At 39.0% G+C, this 13,933-nt stretch overlaps 1 protein-coding gene across 2 annotated transcripts in view; it reads right to left on the bottom strand.

The window, feature by feature from the left end:
* LOC133636146 (cell migration-inducing and hyaluronan-binding protein-like) overlaps nucleotides 1-13,933 on the bottom strand; it is a 324,820-nt gene that overhangs the window by 91,583 nt on the left and 219,304 nt on the right. For both annotated transcript variants that reach the window (XM_062029861.1, XM_062029871.1), the window contains 3 exons: nucleotides 5,610-5,680; nucleotides 5,395-5,490; nucleotides 784-905 (listed from right to left, as the gene is read on the bottom strand). In XM_062029861.1, coding sequence (XP_061885845.1) covers nucleotides 784-905; nucleotides 5,395-5,490; nucleotides 5,610-5,680 — 289 coding nt within the window. The remainder of the gene's footprint in view (nucleotides 1-783; nucleotides 906-5,394; nucleotides 5,491-5,609; nucleotides 5,681-13,933) is intronic.

Here is a 13,933-nt window from a genome sequence, read left to right as displayed (position 1 = left end):
GCTGTTCCTGTTTGCTGGTTTCTGATAGCTATTTGCAGTTTGTTGTCTCCTAGCTCCTTGTTTCTTGTTTTTCTGTTAGCTATTTCCTGTTAGCCGTTAGCTGTTTCCAGTTTTTCTGTTAGCTGGTTCCTGTTTCCAGTTTGGCTGTTCCTGGTTTCTGGTTTGTGTTTTTTTCTTATTTTCGGACATTAAATCATGTTTTCCTGCACAAAACCTGCCATCTCTGCATCTTGGGGTTCGTCACCAACATTTCGTGACAAATGTGGCTTCACTTCAAAATGACACTGACTTTTATTAGCATGTGTGACTTTGAGGGACTTTTGTGGAGAAAATATTGCTGTGTTATATACTTTTGTGTGGTGTTGCTTCCTTATTTGTATTTTTTCCCAGCTGATTAACAGATCATATCAGTGTCTTTTTTCATGCATAGCAACGGCGCCTGAAGTAAACGTGACAGCGTGTCATAATTATGACGGTCAGCATAAAAAAATCCCAAATAGCCATATCATTAATCCAGAATCTTAATGGTCCTCCTGGGTCGACCCAATTAGAAACCGGTACCAACAAATACCGGTACTCGGTATACATCCCCACTCAAGACAAAACCGTTTTTACCCGTGGGCCGTTAGGATATAGAATCTGTCCCAATGGCTTACACTGTTTTTCACTATTGCACTGCTGTTGGTAGTGGTATTTATGGGATTATTTTTAACAAGTCTATTCTAATGTGAGAAAAGTTCTTATCACACTCCCAGTGCATACTTTGAACTCTGTTAGCTTTACCTGAATGTCCAGTGGATTGTTACACAATCGATCCGGATTGGCTTCACGCAGATCCGTTAGCTTCTCCCAGTCACCAGAACCTCTCTCATCATCCCTGTCAAACCATTCTGTCCACTCAGCCTCTGCGTGGGACACACACACACACATGCACATTAGTGGTGAATGTCAGACTAAGTCCTGGAGTCCATTGATGTGGTTTGAATTAATTGCAGACATATAGTTCCAGGACATTTTCCACTTTTCCATGGTTTTATGAATGTTTAAATATGTGATACCTTCCTTACTTTGGTGCACGTGTTCACATTTACAGTATATGCAGGGGGAAATCAGTTTCATAAACACATATGATGAACAATGAGTAGTGTCTAACTGAAATCAGATATGAATGTGTTGATAAAAGCAGACAATAACACAATTGAGGCAGACAATTGACAGGAGGATGAAATGCATCTTATTGGGAGTGTGTGTGTGTGTGTGTGTGTGTGTGTGTGTGTGTGTGTGTGTGTGTGTGTGTGTGTGTGTGTGTGTGTGTGTGTGTGTGTGTGTGTGAGTGTGTGTGTGTGTGTGTGTGTGTGTGTGTGTGTGTGTGTGTGTGTGTGTGTGTGTGATTAAAATGTACAGTGGTACCACCACTCCTTGGTTTTCACTCTGTTCCTCAAGATTCAACTAAAACCGAATCATGCGTGGAAATAATGTAAATCCAAACCATCAGCAATCAGTTCTTTAAGCGTGTGGATTTGTGTTTAATTTATCACCCATCTGCTTTTTTTCTGGCATATTTTGATGTAGTCTTTGGCAGTACCTTTTGCAAGTGCTACAGTTTTGAAGATATGCTTGTCAATACCTGCGTTTTCGAAAATAATAAAGTATTAACGCTGGAGCAGCCGGGTTATGCAAAAAGTCCCAGCTCCTTTCAACCTCTTCTCATTAATTGCTACTAGGTTGAGTTTCTATTAGGAAAAAACCCTCACAGGGTAGACCATACTCTTGAGATCGAGCCTGTAGATACAATCAAACCTTTCACGGGCAAAATTTAGGACAAAGATGGAGTTACTCCTGAAGTTGATCTTCGCATTGGAAAGATGGAGAAACTGTCAGACTACAACATTCAGAAGGAGTCGATTCTTCCCTTGGGGCTGAGGTAGTGACAAGAACAAGAAGATTAACTTTTACGCCGCCCCCAAAAATAACAAACACAGGAGCGAAAAGTTCAAGGGCTGTGCTACAAAAGCCATACAATCCACTGACTGAGACGCGAATGTCCCGCTGACAAGTTTGGCGCTGGCGTCTTCATGGCAAGCCACTTTGACCGCCATTGTGGCACCCAGTGTTGTCTCTAGGGCTGTTTCAATCAGGGATTCATGCTGCTGATTCTGATCATCCAAGAGTGAGATAAGCCGATACTAATACCGATACCGATCACAAGTATTAACTGTATAGACATATTATTTGGCGTCTGGTTTCACAGTATTATGCAAAACCAACTTTTCTTACCTATTAGTACTTGCTGATGTGTATTTGGGATCTGCGTAAAAATTTGCACACGTCCACCATTGTAGTCCGCACCGACACCATAGTCAATAAACTCCTTCCTTTTCTCTATACTCTTGTTGTGGGGCATTCATCCTCCGCTGTTGCCATTTCTAATATAAAGTAGCATTTAGTTCTAACTTATATATGTCAGTAGACTCGATATGGAAGCGCTAAAAACTAACAGCATCCTAAAGAGACGGTCAGAAAGCGGCTTGAAGATGGTCTGTAAAACAACATCTATGCAACATTTTGACCAAAGATCCACCATTACATGTTATGTAGACCACAAAAAAAGTGTTTTGAATGTAAAAAAAATAAAAAATATGGCCCATTTAATACGGTGTGCCTTTTGTATGGAAATAGACCTGAATCGACCCGCTCATCAGCAGCGTGCCTTATAATCCGGTGTGCCCTATGGTTAGAAAAAATATGGTACTACTCTTTTAAATCCTTTAGTTTTTGCCCTTAAAGTCCTTTTGTGCCCAAGGAATTATTCCCTGAATTTTCAAACTAAAACTATTGACTTATCTAATAAAACCCTATGTGTCGACAACACCAATTTATGGATCGATACGCCCTTAATGTCGTGCCTGCACTTCTAGCTGCGACAATGCTGAAACATCAACTTTTACCAGCTGTTATATTACACTCCCTATAACTCTTGTTAATCTATTTGTTAATTTCCTGTTAACATCTGCTGTAACACGCTTCCATCTACACTTCTTAAACTTTTGTTTTTTCATGCTACTTTAACTGTTAGGGAGATTAGCTAGCATGCCTCTTCCTGCTTGCTTGCAGTGTCCTGATACTTGATAATGATATTTAAGATACCGTATTTTTCGGACTAAAAGGCGCACTTAAAAATCCTTTCATTTTCTAAAAAATCGACAGTGCGCCCTATAACCCGGTGCATCTACGTACGGAATAATTTTGGTTGTGCTTACTGACCTCAATGCTATTTTATTTGGTACATGGTGTAATAATAAGTGTGACCAGTAAATGGCAGTCACACATAAGAGATACGTGTAGACTGCAATATGACATCAGTAAATGACACCAAAACTTTAAATGTTCCATTTATAATATAGAACATTACACACGGTGCTCAAGAATCTGTCAAAATGTTTCAGTACGACTTTGGTAAACTATGAAGGTGCACCGCTTGATGGATTGCTGGTGCATTACGGCTATTGTAGTCAGACGTACTCTGCTTCAACATACAAGTATTATTATGGTGCGTGTATAAGGACCGCAACATGGCACCCATTAGCAGACATGTTATCTGGTGTTTTGTTTCCCAATATTATGCAAGACCAACTTTTCTTACCTTCTGGTACCTGCTGATCTGTATTTGGGATCTGCATAAGTCTTGAAAATTTGCGCGCATCCGCCTAAAGTGTCGATAAGTTTCTTCTTTTTCTCTATCTTCTTGTTATGGGGTATTCATCCTCCGCTGTTGCCATTTCTAATATAAAGTAGTGTACAGTTCTAACTTATATCTGTCAGTAGACTTGCTATGGAAGCACTAAAAACTACCAGTGTAGTGGGTTTACATAATTCACCCACGGAACTTTAGCTATTAGAGAGTTACGGTCGGACGGCTTTTCACGGGACACATTTCCGGCGTTGTTGCACCAGTGAGCCTCGGATGAGGACATGCTGCTCCGGTATTGATTGAAGTAAAGTCTGAATGTCATTAAAACAGTTAGCTCCATCGTTTGACACTTCTTCAACTCGCGTCCTTGCACGCTACACCGCTACAACAAAGATGACGGGGAGAAGACGCTGTCGATGGTGAGCCACGTAAATAAGACCGCCCACAAAACGGCGCATCCTGAAGCGACTGTCAGAAAGCAACTTGAAGATGGTCTGTAAAACATAATCCATGCAACATTTTGACTAAAGAACCACTATCACATGTTTAGTAGACCACAAGGTGTTAGAATAATTATGTATATATTATCATCATAACTTTATGCTTAAGGGCCATTGCTATAAAGTATTGTCAATGATGCTGAAGTGGTATTTTTGTATTTGTGCAGAGCTAGCAATCTTTTGGATTGCTAGCCTCTTTATCAGTGTTGTGTCCGGACTCGGCCTGCTGACTGCCAAGGCCGAATGTTGGGTACCGGGACGCAGACAAAGCAGAGACTGGGCGATAGCACCAAGTGTCAACATATTTGCATTTTTGTATAATCATATATTGTGTCTAACTGGAGTTGTCGAGATTACCCTCTTCCCTCAGCGACAGTGATGTAATAGGGCCATTCCTACTAGAGGAGGCGCACAGGCTTGATTTTTAGAACGTAGTTTGGATCTGTAACTAGAATACAGCCACACGGGTCTCCTCATGAGCTAAATTAACTCTGTCTCTGCATGATTCCTTGCTTCTTGTCTGATTATTAGATGTCACCAGTGTTTGAACCTGACACAAGGAAGTGTTTCTAAATTTAGAAAAAAATCATAATATGACCCCTTTAATGCGCTTTATATTCCGGTGCGCCTTTGTATGAAAATAGACCTGATTAGACCCGCTCATCGGCAGTGCGCCTTACACTCCGGTTCACCCTATGGTCCGGAAAATACTGTACTAAGAAATCGAGTTTATTTGCTCTAATGGAGGTGATTATCATTACCTTGGGGGAATGTCTCCACACTCTGTATGGATATACCCAATTAGCTGCTAGCCAGTCAACTGGGGGACTCAAAATAAATAGTGTCAGCCAGAGGGGATCGGCGTGTGTGGTCGCCATACTTTTTCATGAAAATGTGCTGATCGATCGGCACATTCTTAGTTGTCTCGCTATCTGTTTCCACAAGTAAGATGCATTAACACTTTTAATGTGGGTTCTTGAGGGTTAATTTACAGCAGTACTGTCCGGACATCGAGAAGTCTCTGATGGGATGCATGTGGCATGTCAGGTTAAAAAGTTGCATATGCAAAACATGTGATTTATAAATAATGCTCAAAACATGGAATGAGCATGATTCCCCACTCAGTTGTATAGACAAGACCACACACCCTGTGGAATGCATCAAGGTCTGGACAAAAAATTGTGTGAGAGTGTGAAGAGGCACCTTGAATCCACTGGCTGCTGGCCGTTATGGTGAAATGCTCTGCATCGCTTATTTGAAAAAGATGAGAACTTCGGGCCTCTGAGGAGGCTTTGGTGCCTGTGGACACAGAAATTATGCAAAAAAAAAAGAATAGACATTACTCTTGCATTCTGAAAAAAAATAGCTGATCATGCCTCATTGAAGCAATAGGCAAGAAACAGAGCATAGATTTCTACCTTGATAGACAGCATGATCTTCTACAGCAGAAGACGGGTTTCCTTTCACAGCTATAATAGACCATGGATGTCTGAGGAGGGAAAGCAGCACAGAGAGGGACTATAAAAAACAGCTGTGTAACAATGCCGGCAAGAAAGAAATGTGAATATATACAACTAGTGCTGTCAGGAGATATTTCTTGTTTAGAGAAAAGCAGTCAAATGGGCAGAATACTGTCAGAAGTTGAATACATTTATTTTTAAAGGAATAAGTCTGGCTGTGCGCAAGTGTGCTTTGCACACACTCCAAACTAAAGGCTAGCAAACACAGCTAGCCTAATCAACGTTAGGCGCAGGCATGGCGGGAGAGACGTGCGGCCGCTCCACAGCCAACGCGCTATGTGTATGTTAAGGGTGTAACGGTACGTGTATTTGTATTGAACCATTTCGGTACGGGGGGTTCGGTTCGGAACGGAGGTGCACCGAACGAGTTTCCACACTGTGACGTAACATTATCAGGTAATGAGAAGGGACCTTTTTTTTGAAGGCGAGTTGCTCCCTCCTCTAGTTTTCGGTAGTCTCCGTGCGACAGTCAGACGCTCACTCGTTTACACACGAGACGGATTTATGTGTTTCAGCGCTCCAAGTTTGTTGTTTCTTCCCACAAAGTGCCTTGGAAACATTGTCTGTAAGTCCTGTGTCTGTTTTATGAGTAACATGAAGACGTTGTGTGCGCGTGTAAATGTAGCAATAGTACTGTGCTACGATAGCTTGTTCTCCTGTTTTAGCTTGTTGCTACTTAGCATGTAGCTTCTTTGCTCGCTAGCTCACTCCCCTAAGGGAGGGTGCAATGTTTGTGTCTCTCCTCCTCAGTATATAATGTATATTATCCTGTGTTGTTTGCAACCATTCCATATGTAAATCTTATTTATGTGTGGCTTAGAGTGTCACATGGGCTATGTACGGCTATTTACATAACTTTATGAGCACTGTTTACATGCTATTGTATGGGCTGTGTGTGTATGTGTGAAAACATCTTATGCAGCAAACATTTATAGAAATGTAGTTACTTAGTAGTGTTTATTTGACATATATTTTGTGTCTTTTTAAATAAATAAAGAAGAGAAGATAACAAAAACAAAAGGGAAACAAGTAAAAGAGAAAACAAATAAAGAAATTACCAATTAGACAAGAAGGAAGGAAAAGTGCATTCTCTGTGAAAACCGCTAAAGCTTCTTAAAGATAAAAGGCCTGGACTCTTTCTTCCTTTTCCTTGGGATCTTCATGTTAACTATCTGTCATATTGTTTACGTCACGGACACAGACACGTAGAACGGAATACACACGGACATATTAAGTAGCTACAGAGCTATTTTAAAGCAATGTTAAAAGGATAAAGCCATTGTTTCCAAATTTTGGTAAATAAATAACCAGAAAATGTGTATTTTGTTGTTTTCATACTGTACCGAAAATGAACCGAACCGTGACCTCTAAACCGAGGTACGTACCGAACCGACATTTTTGTGTACCGTTACACCCTTAGTGTATGTCCAGGTAGAGACAGCTGAATTGTGAATCGGATGCCAAGACGCAAGAGAAAAGCACCCAGGACACACTGGATTATTTCCCCCAGCAACAAGATGCCACAGCAGCAGCCCAAAAGTTAAGCAGTAGTCCGAACTTCTAAAGCAGGACTTTATCCACCTCAACATCGTCCGTCGCACAGTTTCAGGTAAACATTTTCATCTACGGTTCCATCTCTGCCTGCGGCAAAGAGATAGGTAGTTTTGACAGCAAATTTCTCACTTTAGAGATTTTTCTCAGGTGATAAAATCAGGTGTTGGTCAGTTGACAAAGGTGGCCCTCCAAAGACATTGACTGATTAAACAACTTCAAGGTTTCTGAGGCTGGTTTTAACAGATGCACCCAGAGCACCAAGAGAGTTCTTGATCAGGGGGATCTTTTTATCGGCAGCAATGATCACAGTTTCCGTTTTGTTAGAATTTATCTGAAGGAAATTTGAAGACCACCAGTTTTTGATACAGGATACACATTCCAAGAGTTCAGACACAAAAGTACAACTCTGAATCATCGAAGGAGCAATACAGTTGAAAATCATCTGCATAGAAACAAAAAGAAAAGAAAGTTTTAATAACTATCGACCTGTATCCAACTGAAAGATATTCAGTAAGATTTTAGAAAGATTGTTTTTTCACCAAGTCAATGACTTTTTTAAAAAGAAATAACATTTTTAGAAAGACCTCAGTCTGGTTTTAAAATGAACCACGTACAGTACCGAGACAGCACTTTTAAAGGCCTACTGAAATGGGATAGCAGGTCCATTCTATGTGTCATACTTGATCATTTTGCGATATTACCATATTTTTGCTGAAAGGATTTAGTAGAGAACATTGACGATAAAGTTCGCAACTTTTGGTCGCTGATAAAAAAGCCTTGCCTGTACCGGAAGTAGCGTGACGTCACAGGTTGAAGAGCTCCTCACATCTGCACATTGTTTACACCGGCAGCGAGAGCGATTCGGACCGAGAAAGCGACGATTACCCCATTAATTTGAGCGAGGATGAAAGATTTGTGGATGAGGAAAGTGACAGTGAAGGATTAGAGTGCAGTGCAGGACGCCAGGGTGTATCTTTTTTCGCTCTGACCGTAACTTAGGTACAAGGGCTCATTGGATTCCACACTTTCTCCTTTTTCTATTATGGATCACGGATTTGTATTTTAAACCACCTCGGATACTATATCCTCTTGAAAATGAGAGTCAAGAACGCAAAATGGACATTCACAGTGACTTTTATCTCCACGACAATACATCGGTGAAGCACTTTAGCTTGGGAGCTAACGTGATAGCATCGTGCTTAACTGCGGATAGAAACAGAAGATACATGCCCCTGACTGGAAGGATAGACAGAAGATCAACAATACTATTATTACTTCTACTATCAGGAGACACCGAACCAAACCCTGGACCTGTAACTACACGGTTAATGCTGTCCAGCCTGGCGAAGCCTAGCAATGCTGTTGCTAACGACGCTATTGAAGCTAACTTAGCTACTGGACCTCGACAGAGCTATGCTAAAAACATTAGCTCTCCACCTACGCCAGCCCTCATCTGCTCATCACGACCTGTGCTCACCTGCGTTCCAGCGATCGACGGCGCGACGAAGGACTTCACCCGATCATCGGTGCGGTCGGCGGCTAGCTTCGGATAGCGCGTCTGCTATCTAACTCAAAGTCCTCCTGGTTGTGTTGCTGTAGCCAGCCGCTAATACACAGATCCCACCTACAGCTTTCTTCTTTGCTGTCTCCATTGTTCATTAAACAAATTGCAAAAGATTCACCAACACAGATGTCCAGAATACTGTGGAATTATGAGATGAAAACAGAGCTATTTTGTATTGTATTCAATTTTCAACCGGAAGTTTAGCTGGAAATTTAAAATTGCACTTTATAAGTTAACCCGGCCGTATTGGCATGTGTTGCAATGTAAAGATTTCATCTTTGATATATAAACTATCAGACTGCGTGGTCGGTGGGTTTCAGTAGGCCTTTAAGATTTTAAACGACATCAGTTGGAACTTAGATAATACAAATCTTATATTGTTAGTTCTCTTGGATCTAAGCGACACTTTTGACACAATAGACCACCTAATTCTATTGAATAGCCTTCGACACCTCGTCGGCCTCATGGTACTGTTGTTAACTGGTTTCACTCTTATCCTACAGACAAATCCATCCATTTTCTACCGCTTATCCCTTTCGGGGTCGCGGGGGGTGCTGGAGCCTATCTCAGCTACAATTGGGCGGAAGGCGAGGTACACCCTCATCCAGACAGACACATTTTTTTATGTAAGTATGGATGCATGTTTTTCAGGAACCCATAAAATCAGGTGTGGGGTTTCCAAAGGCCCAATTTTACGTCCCATTCTTTTTAATCTTTATATGCTGCCTCTTGGGAACGTCACAGCATCAGTTTCCACAGTTACGCTGATGATACACAGCTGTACATTGCTGTGTCTCCTGACAACACAGGACCAATAGCTACTCTTTTTAACTACATTTTAGACATCAGATCATGGATGACAGTGAATTTCCAACATCTAACCAGGACAAAACAGAGGTTTTAGTTATACTGTAGGTCCTGAAGGCCAGAGAGAGAAACTGTTATCAAAATTACAAGATTTTAAACCTACACAATCCATAACCAATCTGGGTGTGAGTTTTGATTCAGAGCTGACTTTTATTCCACATATTGAAAATATTACAAAAATAAGTTTGTATCATCTGCAAAAAGTCAGTGTTCAAAAACAAGAAAAAAACATACAAAAATTAGGGGTATTTTATTTGAACTAAGCAAAATTATCTGCCAATAGAACAAGAAAATGTGGCTTGTCAAGACTTTCCAAAACAAGTAAAATTATCTAACCTCAATGAGATCCAAAAATACCTTAAAATAAGTATATTCTCACTAATAACAAGTGCACTTTTCTTGGTAGAAAAAAAAAGAGACCTTTTTGCTCAATATGTTAAAAAATGTTCTTAAATGAAGTAAACGCTAGTGCCATTATCTTGAAATAATGATATGCGCTCTGCATTACATTTCTTGAAACCAGCAAACTTATACTAAAAACTAATTTATTGTTCTTAATGGAAAGGCAACAAGGCAACCGCTTGTTACTCTCGGGGTCTCCTAGTCACTCAAGCAAATCATATTGTCTAAAAATGCATTTTTCCATCGACAACATGACACCATCGCGCCAAGTGTGTGCTCTTTCAGTCAATTAGTGCGCAAGAAATATATATATATATATATATATATATATATATATATATATATATATACTGTACATGTATATATATATATATATATATATATATATATATATATATATATATATATATATATATATATATATACTGTACATGTATATATATATATATATATATATATATATATATATATATATATATATATATATATATATATATATATATATATATATATATGTATATAAGTGGCGTGCGGTGAGGTTAATGTCTGGTGAGGCACGACTGCATCATCACAGTCAAATTTAAAAATATATGAACCTGCAGTGCAGGTGTACCTAATGTTGTGTCCCTGCGGTCGTTCGCGGCTCCTGCAGCACGAGCATTGTTGTTTTTGCACTTTTTGGCTTCTTGTTAAGTGACTTTTTTTGGGTGGATTCGGTCTTGCACGTGGAGGGTTTGGGTGTGGGCTTTGGTTGGTGTGGCCGTGGTGCTCCCGTCGGGCAGTGCATTCTGCGGCGGAGGTGCTTGGCACCAGGAGGCGAGGTTATGAGACGAGCCTCACACAGTGTGTCTCCGCAGCAGATTTATGATCGCTCAGCACTAAAAATACGTTACACACATACAGTTGTTGACTAAATACACTGTACATTATATACCTCAGCTAACTAAACTATGGAAATGTATAATATAATTCATATAGCAATACGGTCTCACTGCACAGCAGGCCAGCAGTTAGCCGAGTCGCAATCCATGGTGAGGCACAAGTGCCTCAACTGGCTGCTGCAACCGTCTCTTCTCCGTATTTGAACGGCAAATGTGAAAATAAAAATAAAAATAATCTAAAACTGGTGAAGTTAAATGGAAAATAACTTTAGTACAATCACTGGATACATATAACAATTTAATTTTTTTTTTTTTCTTTTTCTTTTTTTTTCCTTTACATGATGGCAGGTGAGGCTGTGCCTCCCCTGCCTCTAGTGACTGCACGCCACTTATATATATATATATATATATATATATATATATATATATATATATATATATATATATATATATATATATATATATATATATATATATTTACAGCCCGGCCCACGGCCACAATTTTTTAAATTGTACTTTTGAGGAATTTACCTGAATGTGCATGAACTATTTTTGTTCAAAATTGTTAGAAATGTTAAATGTTTAAATATTAACTGTCAGTTTACTGTACTGTGCCAACTGTACTACTATATGAGTACGTATTTTCTATTGTTTCATTGAAAATAAAACAGCAAAGTCCATTTGGCTGTCATCTATTTTAATTAGAGACACGATTGTGTCAAAGTCATGATTTTTTTTTTCATGCTTGAAATAAGAAATTATTACTTTAAAAAAGTAGTTTTATACTTGTGAGTGTTGATGACACAGCTTTGCAACAGTTGATGTTCTAGTTTCAAGGATGTTTTACTCAACATAGGTCATACAATCTAAGCAACAAGCTGTAATATCTTACTGAGATCATTTAGGACCAAAACCCTTAAAACAAGTAAAAGATTCTAACATAAAATCTGCTTAGTGAGAAGAATGATCTTATTAGACAGAGAATAAGCAAATATCACCCTTATTTGAGATATTTAGTTCTTAGTTTTTGCAGTGTAGCCAGAGTCTGCCCGTTTCTCTCTCAGGCCAACACAAAGGTGCTAATACATGCTTTTATTTCCTGTCATTTAGTCTGTTGTAATGCCCTACTCTTTGGTCTTCCCAAAAATATTATTAGAAATGTACAATTATTACAAAACTCAGCTGCACGCTTGCTGACGAGGACCAAAGGGAAGGAGCTCAATACACCAGTTGTAAAGTCGCTGCATTGACTCCCCGCCCGCTAAAGGGTCGATCTTGAAGTTATATTATTAGTTTTTAAATGTATTACTGGCCTGCTTTTACCATAACAACTATCTTGGATCCTGAGGTCCTCTGGCACCAAACTTTTATCTTTATCAAATACCAGAACGAAAACCTACAATGAGGAGGCATTTAGCCACTATGGCCTCCACCCGTGGATTAGGAAGCCCGACAGCCTCTGGATTTGGTGAGAGAGTTGATATATATATTTATTTTTAAAGGTTAAAGACACACCATTTTAATCAAGCTTTTTACTGATCATGTTGAACTCTTCTTAGGCTCTTAATTTTTATTCAGTTATTTTTTATTTTATGTATTGCTATTATTACTACTAATATTATTTCCAATGTTGTGTTTTTATTAATGTATTAGTGTATTATTCATATTTATTTTTTACATGTATTTTAAAATATGTTTATAATTTTTTTTAGATAGTGTTAAATTTAGTTATGCTCCAGTGTGGACACCTCAAAGGTGGTGTTTTTCCTCAACCCTCAGTGCCATGCCATGTTTTGTTATTGTCAATAGTGCTGTGTGTGCATGTGTGTTTTCTTCTCTTCCATTTTTAAGCACATTGTGTTGCCACTTGCCTGTGCTTTAAAAGTGCTGTATAAATAAATTTGAATGTTTAATTGAGATTTTAAAAAAAAGCTGAATCATTGATGCACTTGGCAGCTGTGATATCAGAGATGCAGAAGACCTCGCAAAGCTCCCAACTTTTATAATTTTTCATTTTAGATTTTATTTGTGGAAACACATTCAGCAGTTCAAAGCTCCTAAGTAGGTCATGCATGCAAAGTTGTGCAAAGTGCACCTGCAGTCTATTGTGACCGAGCCAAAATAAAAAAATCATTTCCTTGTCCAATCACACATACTAGGGGTGTAACGATTTGTTTTAATGATTCGATTTGATTTGGAATTTGTGGTTGCTGATACAATTCAGGGACGATATTTTTATTTAGAATGATACAATCCGAAATGAGTCAGTGAGCTGAAATCGAACTTTTTAGCAACCTTTCTGTGCCACTGTAGCTATTCAGCTTCAGTTTTTCAGTTTCAGTTTATTTCGAACATGCATACGATAGAATGTACTGCATCACATATTTCCAGTTGTTTCATTACAACACATTCACCATTTTTGTTTTGATGACGCCACAGATGGGCAGACAGATTTGTATATCGTTTAACGTCATTATTATTAAAAGTGCTAAACTTCATATTAAATCTGCCTTTCTTAAATCCAATGTTTATTAAAAGTGCTAAACTTCATATTAAATCTGCCTTTCTTAAATCCAATGTTTTCCTTTTTTCTAGTATCAATAAAATCGATCGATTCCTTTTTAAAATAATCTTTAATCGATACTTACTGTATCTTCCGGAAGGCAAACTTGCCGAGCACAGATCAATGTAGTTGAATCTAAGGAAAATAAATTGATATATTGATTAAGCGTTACACCCCTAACAAATACCTTAGTGTATAAGTCGCTGTCTTGCGGTTCCACAGATATGCACGTCAAAGTACCCAAGCGTACAGAGTTGACAACATGTTTAATGTTTTTCAACACAACACTATGCTTTCTTCCAGGACTTTCCAGTCTCTCTCCAAATTTCCTCCCCCTCCTGCACGTGGTCGCTCACTGTTAAAGACAACAGATGATGCAAGCTGTGTCTCA

This window comes from Entelurus aequoreus, linkage group LG02 (genome assembly GCF_033978785.1).
Source record: "Entelurus aequoreus isolate RoL-2023_Sb linkage group LG02, RoL_Eaeq_v1.1, whole genome shotgun sequence".
NCBI classification, from domain to species: Eukaryota; Metazoa; Chordata; class Actinopteri; order Syngnathiformes; family Syngnathidae; genus Entelurus; species Entelurus aequoreus.
This window is presented reverse-complemented; position numbering and strand designations above follow the sequence as displayed.